The sequence below is a fragment of the Nicotiana attenuata genome, chromosome 12 (assembly GCF_001879085.1).
Source record: "Nicotiana attenuata strain UT chromosome 12, NIATTr2, whole genome shotgun sequence".
Classification (NCBI taxonomy): Eukaryota; Viridiplantae; Streptophyta; class Magnoliopsida; order Solanales; family Solanaceae; genus Nicotiana; species Nicotiana attenuata.
The window spans coordinates 51,832,318-51,850,901 of NC_032000.1; the positions used below are offsets into that span (position 1 = coordinate 51,832,318).

Genomic DNA, 18,584 nt, shown 5'->3' on the forward strand with positions numbered 1-18,584 from the left:
TCTAATTAGTTTTAAAAAATGTACTTCGTTTTTACTGTATTCAATTAAAACGTACGACTTTCTTTTTCGTTTTCAGTTTAGTAAAATTGTATCGTTTTTCATTACGTCTAGTGTAGTTTAGTTTGGGTTTATGGTAGTCTAATTTCGTTGAGTTTAAGGGCTGTAAATTGTTCTCTTTCTGTTGTTGTCATTTTGATTTCATTGACAAAATCTACAGTGATGCCTGCATGTGAAGTATTAGTAATTGTATTGAAACGGCTCAAAATGGAGCTGAGTGTGTGTTTGGGATTGAGATTAGTTGTTTGTTGTACCGTTCGCCAAAAAGTTATACTATATGCTGAATCCCCTTGACTTTTTCGTGTATTGACTTCTTTGTATTTTGACCCTGTTCATAAAAATACTGGTCCCGCCGCTAGTTGTACCTGCATGTGAGGCAGGCAATCATTACTCTCTGTTTCTTTACTAAAATGAGCAGTAGAATTTTGTGAAGATTTACACTAACTTGCTTTTTATGGATTTCCAGAAGTTATCGTTGAAACTTGAAACATAACATAAGTTTACTGTCCATTTTAGTGATATGTTTTTGTGGTTTTTTTTTGCTGGATCATTCTATGAGACACTTTGATTAAGGAAGAGTAACCTTTTTCAAGAGATTCTATTAATGGATAAAACTTGAAGACGAAAAAGCTACTATCAAGCAGTTGAAATTGCTAACCTTTTGTTATATTTACACAAAAATATAGCAATGATACAGTTTTTGCTGAATTTCTTCAAAGTGTTATAGTTATGAAACCTTAGTTTGCAGAGTTTGACATTACTTATCTCACCCAAAGCTTCCTGCTCTTGATCAGTTGACTCAACTGCTCTCTCTATGCAGGAATGAATCTAGATGCACAAATTTGGGCCGCATAATGGAAGCTCATTGCCCGAAGCTTTTTGGAGCATCATACAAGGATCCAATCTCAAGTTTTAAAGAGTTTCAGAGGTTTTCTGTTCAGCACCCTGAGGCAAGTTCTTGTTTCAGTGTTGAATTTGAGTTTCTGGTTACTGAGCTTTTTTCCACATTCTATTCATACTTGGAGCTAATAACTTGGAGTTTTTTCCAGATTTACTGGTCAATTGTTTTAAAAGAACTACCAATTCACTTTCTGGAAACCCCTAAATGCATACTGGATACCTCTGACAAGTCAAAACATGGAGGAAATTGGCTTCCTGGTTCAGTTCTGAATATAGCTGAGAGTTGTGTGCGTTCGAGCAATTACCCCAACAAGCAGGATGATAGCGTGGCCATTGTATGGAGGGCAGAAGGGAATGATGATAAAGAAGTTAATTGCATGACATTGAAACAGCTGAGAGAACAAGTAATGTAGGCTCTTGCTTCATATTGTAATATCTGTTCATTCCATTCGTATTTGGTTGAATGAAGCTTACTTTCTCTAATTGATCTTGGTGAAAGTAAAGCCATGTGCTTATTAAATTGTTCTTGTGGTTCATCTGGTGCACTATACTGTTGTCTTGCATTTGGCGTTACGGATATGATATATTTTCCTTCCTTCTGTTTTGGTTTTTCTGATACTGTCTTCAGGCAAAATAATTTGATCATAAGCTGTCTTCTTGTATACATACATTGCCATTACGCCCCCCTTCATGCTCCCTTCTTCTCATAATCACTCTTTTCTAAATTGAGAGCTCATTTTAAACTTCTTGTCTCTTCCACAGGATGGTGGCAAATGCGCTGGACAACATGTTCTCAAAGGGAGATGCTATTGCCATTGACATGCCAATGACTGCCACAGCAGTCATTATATACTTGGCCATTGTTCTTGCTGGATTTGTGGTGGTATCAATTGCTGATAGCTTTGCTGCACAGGAGATTGCGGTCCGTTTACGAGTGTCTAATGCCAAGGCTGTATTTACACAGGTACTTCTGTTTTCTAGTGAACAGAAAATGTTAACTAAAGGAGTTGCCTATTGAGGAGATAGGCGGGGACACATTTAACAAACAGTCCTAGATGTCTTTTACTGGATTGACCTTTTGCCGTACGCTTGTCCACATCGCCCTCCCCAACCTTGCTATCTCTAAAGATTTTCCCTAACCAGTTTTGAAGGACATGATCATTATCTCTATATCATGTCAGGTCAGTAATCCCCTAACCATTTGTTAATGGCTTACATCCCATGTGTGATTTTTCCCTTATTCCCAGTGATCAATCAGATAATGTTACAGGATTTGAAGTTTTGCCGACATACGAATAGGAAATCTCTGCCTTCCAACTTATGTTGAAATAAAAAGACATTCCAATTTATAGGACCTTATTTTTGTCAAGAGATCTGAAATAGCAGGTTTATAGTTAATCAGGTTCACATCATTAGGGATCAAATAATCTTGTTATTCTTTAGTTCTACTGAATTCCATTGTGCAAATGTTAGGTTGATTATTAAGCTTTTGCTGGATATTCAGCTGTATATTCTATGGGTCTGTTCTTGGGTGAGTTACTATTGTAATTTAACCAAAAAACTAAATATTGTATAGTTGGTGACAGTAATCTTACTATCAGTAGAGTTATATTTAAATTGTGTATGATGATTCTAACTTCTAAGCTACAAAAATTCAGGATTCCATAGTGCGAGGAGACCGAAGATTCCCCTTGTACAGGTAAGTGACTAATGTTATGCTGAATGCTAAAACTTTAATAATGCACATAAGAACCTCCATAGTGTCTATCTTTGGTTGGGGATAGGAAATTGCGAAAACCCTTCAAGGAAGTGATGAGGACATCCATCTTCCTCCCAACCAAAAATTACATATTCTTCACCATGAAAGAAAAGAACAAATAGTTGGAAGTAAAAAGAAAACAAGTAGACAATCAACTAATTAACTGTCATTCAAAAGTTTCAATAAAAAAGTAAATTTAAATAAAGAATAAATTAAAAAGAAGGGAAGGAGATTCAAATGTCATCACTACAGGCATTGATAATTATCATTTCCCTCTTAAAGAAACATAGTGAATACATGTTTTATGCTCTCTAACTCTTGCAGCCGAGTTGTAGAAGCTGCTCCAGTTAAAGCTATTGTAGTTCCTGCGATTGGGGAGGATGTACAAGTTCAATTAAGGAACCAAGATCTATCATGGAATGATTTTCTTGCCAGTGTCAATCACCTTCCCAGGTAATCTAATGATCTTTTTCTCCAAAAGCATTACGGTGAATATGTTCTCGAACTAATTACCAAAAAAAAAAAGAAAAGAATATGTTCTCTAACTTAAAATTCCTCTATAGCGTATATACCGTAATGATAGTTTAAAACTGGTGAATCTATCATGGCAATATGTAGCACCTTTAGTGGCAGTCCAGGATTATGCTGGATTTGTCCTTTATTCCCAATATCATCACTTTTAGAAGGATGTCGAAATTTCTAAATTTACAGAAAATTCATAAAAAAGTTCTGCGACCATCGAATAATAGCTTTATTTTCCCTTATTTTAAGAACTTAAGCTTTGATAATATTTTATTCTTTGGCAGGCCAAATTCTTATTTTCCAGTTCATCAATCGATAGACTCTGTTACCAACATACTATTCTCATCAGGAACCACAGGTAAAATATCCTTGTTGAGACTATGCAGTTTATTTTTGGCTGTGGCATTTGTGTAACTTGTTGATTCTGTCATTCCTTTTGCCTCGTTCAGGAGATCCAAAAGCAATACCTTGGACTCACCTGTCTCCCATTCGATGTGGTGCTGAGTCATGGGCTAATCTTGATGTTCGAGCTGGAGATGTTAGCTGCTGGCCCACAAACTTGGGATGGGTGATGGGGCCAATTCTAATCTACAGTTGCTTTCTAACTGGTGCAACTCTAGCTCTCTATCATGGATCCCCTCTAGACCATGGTTTTGGGAAATTTGTGCAGGTAGAAACTTTTTCTTCATATTCCATTAAGGGGTCTGCCAGATTTATACTAAGATCTTTATTTTTTGGTGAATGTTTGTGGCAATTAAATGTCATAGTATATCCGACAACACATTTTTCTACTGAATCAATTTACTTTGATCATATTGTTTGAAATCCTAATTCACCCGAGCTTGCTTTTCTGTCTATATTAATTTTCTTCATTCTTTCAACCCTTTATGTGTCAGTAGGATGCAGGAGTTACTATCCTGGGGACTGTTCCAAGCTTAGTGAAGACTTGGAAAAGTACTGGGTGTATGAAAGGCCTAGATTGGACAAGGATACGGTACTTATTGAGTTCAAGTGCTAAATATTATATCAATTCGTCAGTGGGAAAATCTAACATTAAAGCATCTGCAGGATGTTTGCTAGTACTGGAGAAGCCTCTAATGTCGATGATGATCTTTGGCTTTCTTCAAGGGTGGACTATAAACCTGTTATTGAATGCTGCGGAGGCACAGAGCTATCGTCATCTTACATTATGGGGAATCTTCTTCAACCACAAGCTTTTGGAACTTTTAGCTCTGCATCAATGTCCACAGGTTTTGTCATCTTAGACGAAGATGGGCGCCCTTATGTAAGAGAGCTTTACATAGAAACATATTACCAGATTACAAAAAACCGCAAGTAGCACACATTTAGCAGAAGGAGTTCAGCCATGAACTCCAACAATCAAACAACAGACAGAATGGAGTGACAATTAATTTGAACAAGGTTTCACATGGCTTTAATCCATTAGCTATTACTAGGTAAACATATAGGCATATATTAATCAGAGAACAACATGCTGGGATCAAGTTACTGATCAAACAATCATATAGAAATCATGAATTAATCGGGTGTTTGTTAAGGTGAAACACTTAAAACAGGATAGATAGCATGCTAGTTGAGAAACAAGTAGACAAGTGTCCTGGATCAATAGGAACAGGCTAAAGTGGAGTAACCATACTAACTTATTGGTCAGGACAAACTCACAGGATTCCTGACTGTGTTTATTCGTAAATGAGACACTCTTTTTTCCTTGTATAATGTTATCAAGCATACATTTTGGCTTTGATAAAGATTGATTTTGAACCTGTTTCCAGCCAGATGATCAAGCTTGTGTTGGTGAAGTAGGCTTGTTTCCAACCTATATGGGAGCAACTGATAGATTGCTGAATGCTGATCATGAGAAAGTGTATTTCAGGGGAATGCCGATGCACAAAGATATGGTATGCAGCATATGTCGCAGAAAAGCATTGTTCTCTATTGGCTTTTCCCTACAACACGTAGCATTTTCCTATTGAACTATGTGAAATCGAATTTGGATGAATTTAGAGACTGCTCATTCTTTACTTCCTAGCTTTAGATATAGAATTTTAAGCTAATAAGGTTCCTTTCTAGAGAATGAAACGGTTTTGATCAACTATTCATGATTTTACATGATAATTCTGACCATTAACTTTCAATTGATAAATTCCTTGTAAAGAGCGCCCACCCCCCCCCCACCCCCCCCCCCCAAAACCCCACACACACCACACCCACCCTCTCTCCAATAAAAAAGAATAATGTCTTTGTGCCTTTTTTTCCCCTGCTGATATAGACGACCAAGTTCTTCGACCAAACAATAGTCTGATTGTTGACTACAAATTGTGGATGATAGACTCAAAACTCAAGCCTTCTTTTCCATATTTTAATCGGATAAGTTATACTCTGCTGAGTAGCTTTTAAGTAATTGGATCACACTGTCATTGCTGCTGTAACTGATGCTGCAGTTATATTTTCCAGCAACTAAGGAGACATGGTGATATCCTAAAGCGAACTGTTGGAGGTTATCTTGTTGTTCAAGGCAGAGCTGATGACACCATGAATCTTGGAGGTATAAAGGTACTACACTACCATTCCACCACTATCAATCTCGTAGTTGACTCTACATTGTTCTCCTTTCAACATACCCGTAGTATCTATCAAAACTTCTGCCAAGTGTGCTAGTCTGTGTGCTTATATGCTACTGATATCCCTTTCCACTCATAGATTTATTCAGGCTAGTGGCTATAGTAAAAAGTTGCTCTTACTGTCATGGTTACTAGTATACAACACCATGAATGTTCACATAATCTCTGATGCACTTGACACTCAGAACATAAAGCACAAATTTATTATCTTGAGTGTTTGAATCTATAACATAGCTGAAATATTTTATGGACTGCGTTTATTGATTCTGGAAGCAATACATAAATAAAATTTTCTTGAGAGAATACATAAAGTACCCATTAAACTTGTTCGGAAAAAATATTTACACACCTAAACTTTACGGGCGACCTTTTACCCCACTATTCTAAACTTAAGTGAATTTAATACCCCCTTCAGTGATGACCTGGCGCAAGACGTGTAGTTCACTTTGTAGCTCGCGTGAAGGCAAAAAAAAAATAACTTAAAACTAATTATGGTCCACGTGTCACTTTCTATGGGATATTATAACTAATTAACTTAATATTTATTTTTTTCTCTTTTCTTATTCATTTTTCTTTTCTTTTTCGTTTTTTCTTTCTCTTTCTTTTTGTAAAAATTGTAAAATTCAGTTTTAAAAAATATTTTTGTTTTTTAAAAACTGAAAAAAATATTTCCAACAAAATATTTTCGTTTTTGAAAAATGTTATTTTTTCAGTTTTTTTAAAGATTTTCTTTTTGTAAAAACTGAAAAAACAAATTTGTATAAACTGATTTTTTTTTTTTGTAAAAACAGAAAAAAAAAATTCGTTTCTTAACAAAATATTTTCGTTTTTTAAAAACTGAAAAAATTATTTTCAACAAAATATTTTCGTTTTTGAAAAATATTTTTTTTTTAGTTTTTTAAAAGAATTTTGTTTTGTAAAAACTGGAAAAACAAATTTGTAAAAACAGATCTTTTTTGTTTTGTTTTTTAACATAAAGTTTTCGTTTTTTAAAAACTGAAATTTTAAAAAAAAGAAACTGGAAAAAAATGAAAATAGGAGTCTTTATGCGCGTGTAAACACAGCCACCACAAGACTGGTTCAGTATTTTGAAGGGGGTATTAAATTCACTTACGTTTAGAATAGTGGGGTAAAAGGTTGCCCGTAAAGTTTAGGTGCGTAAATGATTTTTCGGGACAAGTTTAATGGGTACTTTATGTATTCTCTCAATTTTCTTTTCTACCTGCAGACAAGTTCAATAGAAATTGAGCGTGTGTGTGATCGTGCTGATGTCAGTGTCCTGGAAACCGCTGCAGTCAGTGCTGCACCGCCAAATGGTGGTCCAGAACAGTTAGCTATATTTGTGGTTCTCACAGAGGGGATAACTATTTCAGCAGACACTCTGAAGAAAAGATTCTCAAGAGCCATTCAAAGCAATCTTAATCCTTTATTCAAGGTTTGTACTTTCTAAGGTTTAAGCATAAGGTTACATTCAACTAGAGATTACAGAATTATCCTATCCTAGTCCTAGAAGAAAATATTTGAGAAAATAGTTTCATTTCTCGTTTGTCAATCAAAAAAGAATGATAACAATAACTTCTTGTCAAAGTAAACAGACCTCAGAAATTTACAAGAGAATTGATACAGTATAGGGATACAAAACTTTTTGCTGTTGCAAGTCTTCATTATTAGGGTTCTTAATCCATTTTCAATTGTTTAAAGGTTGTTCCTGAGATTGTTAATTTTGGACATTTGGTATATTGTACAAGAGCACTAAGATCCATATGTTATGCCTTTTTAACTCTTCAATGAGTCCTAGTCTAGAAGCATTAGTTCTTGCCCTGGAAATTTATGGAAGATGAGTCGGAAATGCAACTCCACTGGAAACCCTTTTATTTGCATTAAATGTTGCAGGTCGCCCTCTCCTCTTTAGGGTGTCTTTGACTCTTCTGGACAACAAAGAGTGTCCTTCACTTTTCTTACCATTTCTGATAACCACTTTTCTTACCATAAATAGGTGAGCTCCGTGAAGATAGTCCCGATGTTCCCTCGAACAGCTTCAAATAAGTTGTTGAGGAGAGTTCTAAGAGACCAGTGGAAGCAAGATCTTCAGATACAGAGTAAACTTTAGCTAAAATCACAAGTCTGGTATGTCTGTAATCTGCTTATATAGTTATATACGTATAAGCAAAAGTGGAAGGGTAAGCGAGAAGATATGATGTTTACATTATTTTGTGCATGTAATAATATTAGTGATATTTGAATCTTAGTTGGAATTTTCTGGTGTTATTTGTTAGTCCTGTGAATTAAAAGAACCAAAGGATTTCAACTACAGTGGTATGAGATTTATCTCATTGTGCAAATGTCCTGTCCAAAGACTTATTTCTATCAGACAGAATTGACATCATGTCTCATAGTCCCCAGATTGCTTTCAGAAAGTGTTAAGAGGATCGAGAGGAGTAGTACGAACTATATCTCACAAATTGGTGGGAGAAATGAGACATGAAATTTGCACTTATCATTGATGGTCGTTGAAATGAGGCAAACCTCTCTATAAAGCTTCATTTGTTCCAGATTTTTTTGGTTGTTATAGCGAAGTGCTATTATAGAGAACGTATATTATAATATAGTATGAAAATTGGTTCGATAAAAGACTTTACTTTTATAGTGAATGGTTGTTATATAGCGATGATGTTATAGAGAGGTCTGACTGTACTAGTTTGTACTAGTTCGTTTCTTGACGATTTTGCTTTCCTATAGACTCGTGAAAACAGGGTAATGGCTAAGTTCAAGTCCTATGGAAGTCTGTCATTTGGTCCTCAACTCTTTCAAGCACCTGAGCACCCACTATTGTTGACCCAAACGTTTATTTAACTATGTCTCTAAACTGGTAGTAAATGTTTTGAATTATCATATACTTTATGTTAAGGAATGTTTACCTCGAAAATACGAGTAATAATTAAATTTGATTAGTGGTTTTAAAGATATGTGATTTAGTTCAATACCAATTAATAATTAAGAAATATGAAGTAGAAATGAAAGATAGAAGTGAATCAAACCAATGTTACTTAGCAGCAGTGACCTTGAGCTTAGTGACCTCGAGGTGGCTCAGGGCAGTAAGAACAATTAAGCAATAAAAATAAAGTAAGAACAATGGAGCTAAAGGACAATGTTGATGAACAGTAGGCAAAAAGGTAGAAAATATATTCTTTTCTCAGTGACGATAAGATATCTTACAAATGATTGGGATCCCCTTTATATAATAGGGGAGCCCTAAATAAGGAATATTTCTATTTACGGTAAGAAATATTCTTGGTACAACTGTCTAACCGCCTGGTACGAAATTGTACAATCATATTCCAGGATTTGCGCCATGACTTTAGGGACATGTCAGGAATCTATCTTGTTCTGGTACAAATCCATAACGGTACTATTTCGCGGTCGAGCACACTCGACCTCGGTATGCATCATGCTCCGCCCTCGAACTCTGGTCTGGTCCCTCGAGCTCGAACTTGGTCTTACCCGGACTCGGACTTCGGACGACCTCTCAAGCATATAGATCGAAGGCATTCGATCTCGACCGTATGGATAGTCCCGCGTTTCTTAGAGTAAGATGATAAGAAACGATTTGAACCTCGATTTTCTTGAACCTTTTATGATGACCTCATGCCCGTGACGGAGGCACTTGAAGTGACCGGAAATGTCATGTCAGCTCGCTTCCCCAAAACATCAAATGCGCTTCAGCACTGGTAGGCCATTTGCGCCGTCGATCCGTCACCGCCTTTCTGTAAATAGAAGGCTATTCTGTTGAACAAAGAATTGTACTTTTTTCATCTTCATCCACTTTTGGTCTTTTCCCTTCTTTGCTTCCTTCTTTAGTCATCTATTTCCATGGTTCGAACTTGCGATCACAAGGTCATATGGCAGCAACTTTACCAGTTACGCAAGGCTCCCTTTTTCAAAGCTTCGATTCGAAACAACGAGAGAAGGGCACCGAATCCTTCCCACACTAGAAAATATGCGAACTTTACACTGCTGCTCATCTCTCTTAACTTCAACCTGGTGTAGCACTTCATTCCTTTTGCGTTCCATTAAATGAGGTGGCACTATCATCTACTAACTTTTGCATCCCACATCGGAACAATGTCCCAAGGATGAACATCCTTGGATCGTTGCTCGTTCATCTTGCAACCTTCTTGGTTTTTCTTGCGATAGAAGGCGAAGCTACATCTTCTGTCTCCCCTTCTGGTCTTTTTCGTTTGCTGTTCTTTTTCAACAGATTATGGCCCAAAAGTTCAACGGAATGCTCAATGCCCGCTGCTGGAAATATAGTTACATTTATCGAGGGTTTTCTGCCCTAAATCTCTTCGGGCATACAGACATTTCCAAAGATTAAAATGGGATCCCCGGGGAGGAGGTTCCCGAGGATGACGCTCTCGAAGACGTGGCCTTAAAAGTAGATTAGGTTCCTGGCATCTGTTTTTTGCTTCTTTGTTCCTGTGTGAGTACCCTTCGTGGACGTTGTAGTTATATTTTCTAACCGTCCCTTGCATATATAAAAGGATCTCTTTTTCTCGTTTTTGGCTCGTGTTGAATTTATTTCGTCTTTATTTGCGAAAATTTTGATTGCATAGCTTTGGTGATGGGCCCAAACATCGGACTCGAAACATAATAAACCTTTAGGTTTTAATCGATCAATATAATACCCCTTAAGGTTTTTGTTAATCCTCGAGCTAGACTTAAATTGATTTGATGCGAGCTCGGGATGTCGGGACTCCTGAGTCCGAGCTGAGTGAGAGTAAGGTTTTGAATTTGAATTGAAGTTAGCCTTTAGGCTTCGCATCAGTCCCCGAGTGAGGATTTCTTCAAAATTGGGTAGCCCGTGGGCTCAGTAGTCGAGAGAGCATTTGTTCAAACTTGAATTAAAGTTAGCCCTTAGGCCTTTTTCTATAGTCCCTGAGTGAGAATTTTCTCAAACTCGGGTGGCCCTGGGACTTAGTAGTCGAGCGAGCACTTGCTCGAACTCGAGATAAGACGATAAGAAACGACTTGAGGCCCGATCTCCTCGATGTCTCGGTCATGATGCCGATCTCGTGACGTCAGCGTCTGAAGTGATTGAGAGGTCGTGTCTGCACAGTTTCCAAGGCCATTAATTAGGGGCGGCTGATGGTCGGCCTTTTGGCTTCCCCAATACGTTTGGGTGACTTTTATAAATAGTCTAACTTCTCAATTTTGCTAACTTTACTTCTCAATTCGTTGCCAAATCTTGCTAGTTCTTTCAATTCCCCTAAACCATACTTTTCCCAATTTGTTCTTCACTCCATCAACAACCTTTTCTTCTTCATTTGAAATACAATGGCTAAAACATCCCAAACCTTTTCCCAACAAGAAAAAGCCTCTTCATCATCACGGCCATCCAAAAGTAAACTGGTGGTGCCACCTCGCGTCGAGGAGTGTATTCCCCCGCCGTGTGAAATAACATCCGATTTTAAAATTACAAAACCTGTATCGATACCAGGCCAATGCGAGTCCATGCCCCGATATATTTGTTTGATAACCAAGGATGAGCTTAAGCAGGTAAAAAAGGATTGCAAATGGGATGACAAGGATGTAGTGATTCCTTCCCCAGAAGAGGACATTACTACCCATAAAGCGGGGTACTTAAGCATGTGTACCTACCCATTCACGCTGGGCCCGACAGATCCGGCTATGGGTCCCATAGACCCAGTTATTCTCGACTTCTTCCAACGTTACCAAGTGACGCTCGGCCAGATCTACCCTTCATTCTGGCAGATTGTTCATCTGATCAGATTTTTCTCGAGCCAGGTCGAGGGGATGCCTTGCACACTCGACCATCTAATCCGTCTGTACAGACCTCGACTATACCGAGGTGGTTTGATAAAACTGCAACGCCGATCCTTGAAATCTCTTTTCTCCAGCATCGACGAGGACAAAGACCGAGGGCGGATGAGGCCGTTTTGTCCGAGTCAAGACCTCTGACCTGATTCCTGCTGAGAGAATGCCATTCCCCGAGGAATGGAATATGAAACGTAAATAACTTTATACCTTGCTTCCCTTTTTCTTTCCTGGTTTTGTCTTCTTATAGATATAACCCCTTTCCGATGATGCATCTATTGCTTGGTTTCCTGGAGCGGTCCAAGATCTCGAGGGTTGGGTCTGCCAACTGGCCTCTACTTATTCATATGCGGAGCGTTGCTGGCGTGATTTAGTCAAGGGCCGATGGGAGGCAAAAAACCACGATGAGTTTTCTGGTTTACTTACTTGTGTTCCTTAATGCAATACTCACTCTATTTTTTATGCAGGTCTCGGGGAAGCTGTTGAAATGCGGCCCCCCACCTGGTGAAAAAGAGATCTCAAAGTCTCCCAAAGAAAAGAAGAGAAAGAGGGGGTCGTCTGCAAATACCCCGAGGCAAAAGAAAAGCAAAGCTCGAAATCCCAAGGCTGACATCGTGGCCCTATCTCCGGAAATGGCTCAACGCCTTCGGGACCAGGAAGAAGAGGAAGAGGATGATGACTGCCTCCTGGTGGCTCGGGAAAGAGGAAGCTCTGATGCTCCAAAGACCGATGAACCGACGGCGAAGGAGGCGATTCAATCTCGAACCGAAGAAATTTCAGAGAGGAGCTCGAGCAAAGTTCCCGAACCATCAGGCAGAAAAGGTGCACCTCGTCCCGGGGGACGTTTGATGAATGAGCTCGAAGAGCCTAACTCCGAGGCTTTTCAAAGGCAGGATAACACCCCAAGTGAGTCACTTGGGGTAATCAACATAAATAACTCACCGCAGGGTCCGGTGTTTTCTGAAGGGCAACTTCGAGATGCCCAGCACATGGAGACTCCTGATGTGGCAGCGACTCATGAAGAGAACGATATTTTTCGGGAGTGTTTCGCGGGAAAAGAAGAAGGTCCCGATCCCGATTCCTTGTTTATTCTTGAGGAGGTTGAGAAGCTCCTCAAACAAGTAAGTTTTGTCTTTCATTATTTTGGGTTTAATCTCCATCTTTCTGATTCTGACCTCCCTTTCTTGTGAGAAGGTCGTGTCGCTTCACCGACGAGCATTCGCTAAATCTCGGACTGAACTTGCCCGATCCAAAGCCGAGCTTAAGAAAGTCTTGGAAGAGAGAGATAGTCTTAAAATCCTCTATGTCAAGAAAGAGGGGGAGATCAGCAATCTACGAGTTGAATTGATGAAGGCCTGTCAAGAACAGGCCGAGTTCATTGAAAAGGTAATATAGTCTTTAAGGGTCTGTTATGCATTTGTTTGTTTTGGCGACTAATACTTTTAATTTCACAGTTTCATCAGAAGGGCGAATTGGTGTTGCAGCTTCGGGAGGAGCTTAAGATGAAGGAGGCCGAGACGTTGGGGTGGAGGCAAAGCATGGACAATCTTGTCTCTGAGAAGGAAACTCTTCGAGGGCAACTGGCTTCACTCGAACGCCAGCTTTAAAGTGTGAAGGAGGAGAGCCTAGCTCGAGGCTATGCAATCGAGGAGCTTAAAGCTAGATCCGCTCCTGAGCTGTCCAAGGCCAAATCTGGTGCTGAGGCAATTATGTCTTCGTACCGAGCCGATGCTGAAGCAGCTAATTCTCGGGCAAAGGAGATCTCTTCTACGGCAGAAGTCAAGCTATCAAGTGCACTTGTCCATGCTAGGCGACAATCCCGGAGGGTAACCCTCGAGGAGGTACATGCTCGCGGCTTTCAACCGATATTGAAAGGGCAAAGATTTTGGAAGAAGAGGTTGCCGCTCTGCTTTCTGATGAGGATGATTCAGCCAGTGGCTCCGAGAGTGGATGAGACGAAGATGAAGCCCCCGAGGGTGAGGCTCTCGAAGATGCGACTCCTGAAGATGTAGCTGCCGAAGATGTGACCCCGAAGTAGTTTTTTAGGTCTCCTTATTTTGTTTTTGCGCACATATCCCTGTATAAATATCTTTTGTAATCATCTTTTGGAAATACAAGAGGAACTTTTTATCTCATCTTTGACTTGTGTCGGATTTCATATTGTCTTCATTTATGGAATAATTCATTTGTATCACTTGAATGTTTGGTCCGAGAATTGGTTTGGGCTTGGGATATTATAGACCCTTTGATCTTTATCAATAATAATCCTCGAGCTAAGTTTAAATCGATCCGACGTGAGCTCGACATATCGTGACTTTTTGGGTCGAATGAGAACGGAGTCTCGAACTATAAGTTTTTGGTCCTTGAGCCTTTCGAAGTTGGCCCTTGGGTCCTTATATATCGGCCCTTAGGCTTTTTAAGTTGGCCCTTAGGCTTTTTAAGCTGTCCCTTAGGCTCTTTAAGTTGGGCCAATTCGGCCTCTAGAATGGCTATATGATTTTTCCTCAGTTCGGCTAAAAGACCTGGTGGAAATTTAGTTATGCCTTAGCATGTTGTTTTTGTACCTGTTGGATTTTTTCGAAGGTTCGACGTGTCGGAACCTTGTTTGTGTACTGATAATCGAATACATCTTAAGGTTTTATCAAGAGCTGATGTTATCGAAGCCTTTAGACTATTCGAGGGCTGAATTCATCGAAGCCCATTAAATTATTCGGGGGCTGAATTTATCGAAGCCCATTATATTTTTCTTTTGCCGAGGGTAGCCTGATTTAATCGGTTTTTCAATGTTTGAAGACCTTTTAATTTGTGGCGGAAGTCGGACGTCTCTGAGCCGCATTATTTTGGCCGTAGCCTTTATATGACCGTAGTCTTTAATATGGCCGTAGCCTTCGGGTATGTCTCTTAGACTTGTTTCCCGATGATTTTTCGAATTTATTTGAAAAGTTAGTCCCCGAGTATATTGGCCTTGGCCTTTTTTTCCGTAGGGGATGCCTCTTTGAGGTCTTATGAGTCCGAGCTTTCGATGACTCGGATGTACTGACTTTCGATGATAGTCCCTGAGTATATCGAGGTGCATTTGAATTTTGGGTCTTGAGCCGCTTCCCGTAGGATTGTAAGTGTAGAGCTCGTATGATAGTAAACCTCTTTGAGACACAAAGTGTTTTTGATATAACCAGAACGCTTCTTCTAATAATCGATACATGCGTACATGTTTTGTCGTCGGGGCTCGACTATCCTATATGGACACGGTTCATTTGACCGTTTGGCCCATTACAAAGTTCTCCTATCGAGGCCCTCTTAGGAGTGAAGTATTTTCCTTTGAAAATATAACCTCCGAGGGTGATGCCCTCCAGTATTCGAGGTTGATTGAAAGAAGCCTTGGATACTGTTGAGTTCTCCTTAGGTAGCACTCAGTTGTTGCCTCGTTAAAAACCTTGCCGCTAAAACCCGTTTGGGACAAAATCCGATCTAAGGGGAAAATAGTGCAACACATGCTTTAAAACCTAAGGTCTTTGCGTAAATAACGATGCCTTCGAGACTGTATGCCTTTGATGAACAGTAGTATCTGTAATGGGTTAGTTTTAAACCTAAATGGTCAAAAAGGATAAAAACATACCTTAGCAGTAGTATCTTTTGTGTAGTGACATGTTCCAATTGTTTGGCAGTTGTTCACCTTTCATCGTGCTGAGTTTGTAAGGTCTCCTTACCAACAATTTCGAGGACTCAATACGGCCCTCCCTAGTTCGGGCCCAATTTTCCTTCATTCAGATTCGAGTATCGAGGGTGATTTTTCGTAGAACTAAGTCCCCGACTCCGAAATGTCGGAGGTTGGTCCTCCTATTGTAGTATCTTTCGATCCTTTGCTTTTGCGCGACCATTCGAACAAGTGTTGCTTCTTGTTTTTCATCTGCCATCGGGGTATGAAGCAAAGGCGGGCTCGGCGGATGTCGCTTTAATTCTTCTAAGGCTTGTTGACATTCCGGGGTCCACGCGAAGTCCTTTTCCTTTTTGAGCGAAGAGAAAAACTGCTGACTTCGATCCGACGACCTCGCAAAGAATCGACCCAAGGTAGCCATTGCCCCGTTAGCCTTTGCACGGCCTCCATGCTATCCACGATCGTGATACCCTCGACAGCCTTGATTTTGGTACCTCGATTTGATGCCACGACGTCGAGGGACTCACTTGAGCCAACCCCGAAGGTTTCTCCGGGCTAAGCTTCATGCTGTATTTCCTCAAGATCGCAAATGTTTCCTGTAAATGAACTAAATTGTCCTCTGAGCACAGGGACTTAACCAACATATCATCAATACAAACTTCCATTGTTTTGCCTATTCGTTTTTAAAAACATTTTGTTAACTAGGCGTTGGTATGTAACTTCCTGCATTTTTTCCACCCGAAGGGCTTTACGTTGTAACAACAGGTTCCAAATTTAATAATAAACGTAGTCTTTTCCTGGTCCTTCGTGTTCATCTGAATCTGATTGTACCCGGAGTAGGCATCGAGAAAAGTTAGGGTCTCGTGGCCAGCTAAGGCATTGATCATGCGATCGACGTTTGACAAGGGGAAAGAATCTATTGGACATGTTCTTTTCAAGTCCTTATAATCTATGCACATTCTAAGTTTGTTTCCTTTTTTAAGAAGTTTGGTTACCTGGTTCCGTCTAGGCCGGGGCTGTGATGGCTATTTAGCTGCCTGCTTACCTTTGGTGCTCGATTTTTCCGAGGTCAAGGGCTCTGGTATCCGCACCACTTCCTCGATCGCAAACATCTCTTTTGCATCATGTCGCTCTGCGTAGACTGATTTCACTCCTTCCTCCGTCGGGAATTTCATCATTTGATGAAGAGTTGAAGGCACTGCCTTCATGTTGTGTATCCACGGTCTCCCGAGGAGTGCGTTATACCTCATGTCGCCTTCGATGACATGGAACTTCGTATCTTGTATGGTCCCGGCTACGTTTACTGGCAAGATGACTTCTCCCTTTGTTATTTCGCTCGCCATGTTGAAGCCATTCAGGACCCGGGATGCAGGTACAATCTGATCTTACAGGCCGAGTTGTTCCACGACCTTCGATCTGATTATGTTTGCTGAGCTACCTGGATCCACTAAAACACGTTTAATTTGAATTTTATTTAAAAGGATAGAGATTACCAGGGCGTCATTGTGAGGCTGAGATATGCCTTCTGCTTACTCGTCACAGAATGATAAGACGTCCTCGGGCACATAACTCCGAGTTCATTTTTCTCTGGTGATTGATACTTTGGTGCGCTTGAACACAGGTCATTGAGGGACATCGACTCAGCCAATGATCATATGGAATACATGTTGTGGTTCTTCTTGTTCGTTTTTCCTTGCATCTCTTTCTCTGAGGTGATTTTTAGCCCGATCTCTTAGGAATTCTCGAAGATGGCCCTCGTTGAACAAACGAGCCACTTCTTCCTCAGCTGTCTGTAGTCTTTTGTTCGATAACCATGCGTGCCATGATACTTGCACATCAAATTCGGGTTCCTTTGAGAAGGATCGGTCTGTATTGGCCTGGGCCACTTGGTGTCTTTGATTCTCCCAATAGTTGAGTCAATCCCCGATGCATCTATGCTGAAATTGTATTCTGATAATCGGGGAGCCTCTGCGGGGTCGGGATGTTTGTCGAACCCGATCTTACTTATGAGTCCCCGTGAAGTTCGACCTCAATTGTTTCTCCGATCGTTCCGAGGAGTGTTACGGCTCGGGCCGTTGTTTCTTCGTTCGACATACGGCTGGTACCATTCTTTGTTTAATCCCGTTCGCGATTTGTGTCCCTCGGTGGCTTGGATGTGAATCTGTTAGGATGAACTGAGCCCGAGAGGGCTCCCAACTGGTCGTCCTTGACCCTGATTTTTGACTGGTAAAGATTGTGCATGTCTAACCATGTCACAGCTGGATATTCGATCAAGTTCTATTTCAACTGTTGAGACGCGATTGAGCTCCTTTCATTCAGACCCTGCATAAAGGCTTGAACTGCCCAGTCGTCGGAGACCGGTGGTAATTCCATTCTTTCCATCTAAAACCGGGACACGAACTCCCTTAGCATCTCGTCGTTCCTTTGCTTAATTTTGAAGACGTCCGATTTTCTCGTGGCCACCTTTATGGCCCCGGCGTGTGCTTTCACAAAGGCATCTTCTAGCATAGAAAATGAATCAATGGAGTTAGGAGCTAAGTTGTGATACCAAATCATGGCTCCCTTTGATAGTGCTTCCCCAAATTTTTTCAACAAAACTGACTCGATTTCATCGTCATTCAAGTCATTTCCTTTAATCCCATAAGTGTATGAAGTTATATGCTCGTTAGGGTCGGTTGTCCCGTTATTTTTGGGTGTATCGGGCATGCGAAACTTCTTGGGGATGGGCATCGGAGCCGCGCTTGGGGGGAATGGTTTTTGTATGAATTTTTTGGCGTCTAAGCCTTTCAAAACTGGAGGTGCCCCTGGTATCTGATCTACTCGGGAGTTATAAGTTTCCACCTTCTTATCATTTTCTTCAATTTTCTTTTCTCCGGACTCGATCCTCTTGGTTAGTTCGTCGAGCATTTTCGCAATTGTGGGGTTAGTTGCCGAGCCACTTTCATCGGGCTTCTCTAGCACTAGTTCTGTACGCCGAGTGTTTACTGGTTCGGCTGTGTTTGGAGTTCTATTCTGACTCTGAAGTTGAGCTATGGTGATTTGCTGAGCTTGCAGCATCTCGAATATCACTTGGAGGCTGACTCCCCCTTCTTCCATTCCCTGTGTTCTTTGGCCACCGGGTCGGGCTTCCCTGCGTATATCTGCTTCGGGGTCCGCGCCTAGATCTGCATTCAAAGCAATGTGCAAACTAACATCAACAGGTTCCAGATTTGGC

General features: G+C 40.4%; 1 protein-coding gene across 3 annotated transcripts in view; it reads left to right on the forward strand.

The window, feature by feature from the left end:
• The window catches only part of LOC109235769 (probable acyl-activating enzyme 18, peroxisomal), an 8,809-nt gene extending 598 nt beyond the window's left edge, over positions 1-8,211 (forward strand). Inside the window, exons 2-14 of one of the 3 annotated variants that reach the window (XM_019402009.1) lie at positions 878-1,007; positions 1,107-1,366; positions 1,720-1,921; positions 2,616-2,656; positions 3,041-3,169; positions 3,523-3,596; positions 3,688-3,908; positions 4,138-4,232; positions 4,307-4,523; positions 5,032-5,157; positions 5,714-5,812; positions 7,109-7,315; positions 7,877-8,211. In XM_019402009.1, the coding sequence (XP_019257554.1) occupies positions 878-1,007; positions 1,107-1,366; positions 1,720-1,921; positions 2,616-2,656; positions 3,041-3,169; positions 3,523-3,596; positions 3,688-3,908; positions 4,138-4,232; positions 4,307-4,523; positions 5,032-5,157; positions 5,714-5,812; positions 7,109-7,315; positions 7,877-7,990 (1,915 nt within the window). In that variant the 3' untranslated portion in view covers positions 7,991-8,211. Of the gene's footprint in view, positions 1-877; positions 1,008-1,106; positions 1,367-1,719; positions 1,922-2,615; positions 2,657-3,040; positions 3,170-3,522; positions 3,597-3,687; positions 3,909-4,137; positions 4,233-4,306; positions 4,524-5,031; positions 5,158-5,700; positions 5,813-7,108; positions 7,316-7,876 lie in introns of those variants that run through there. The other 2 variants (XM_019402011.1, XM_019402010.1) reach the window with 2 other exon arrangements.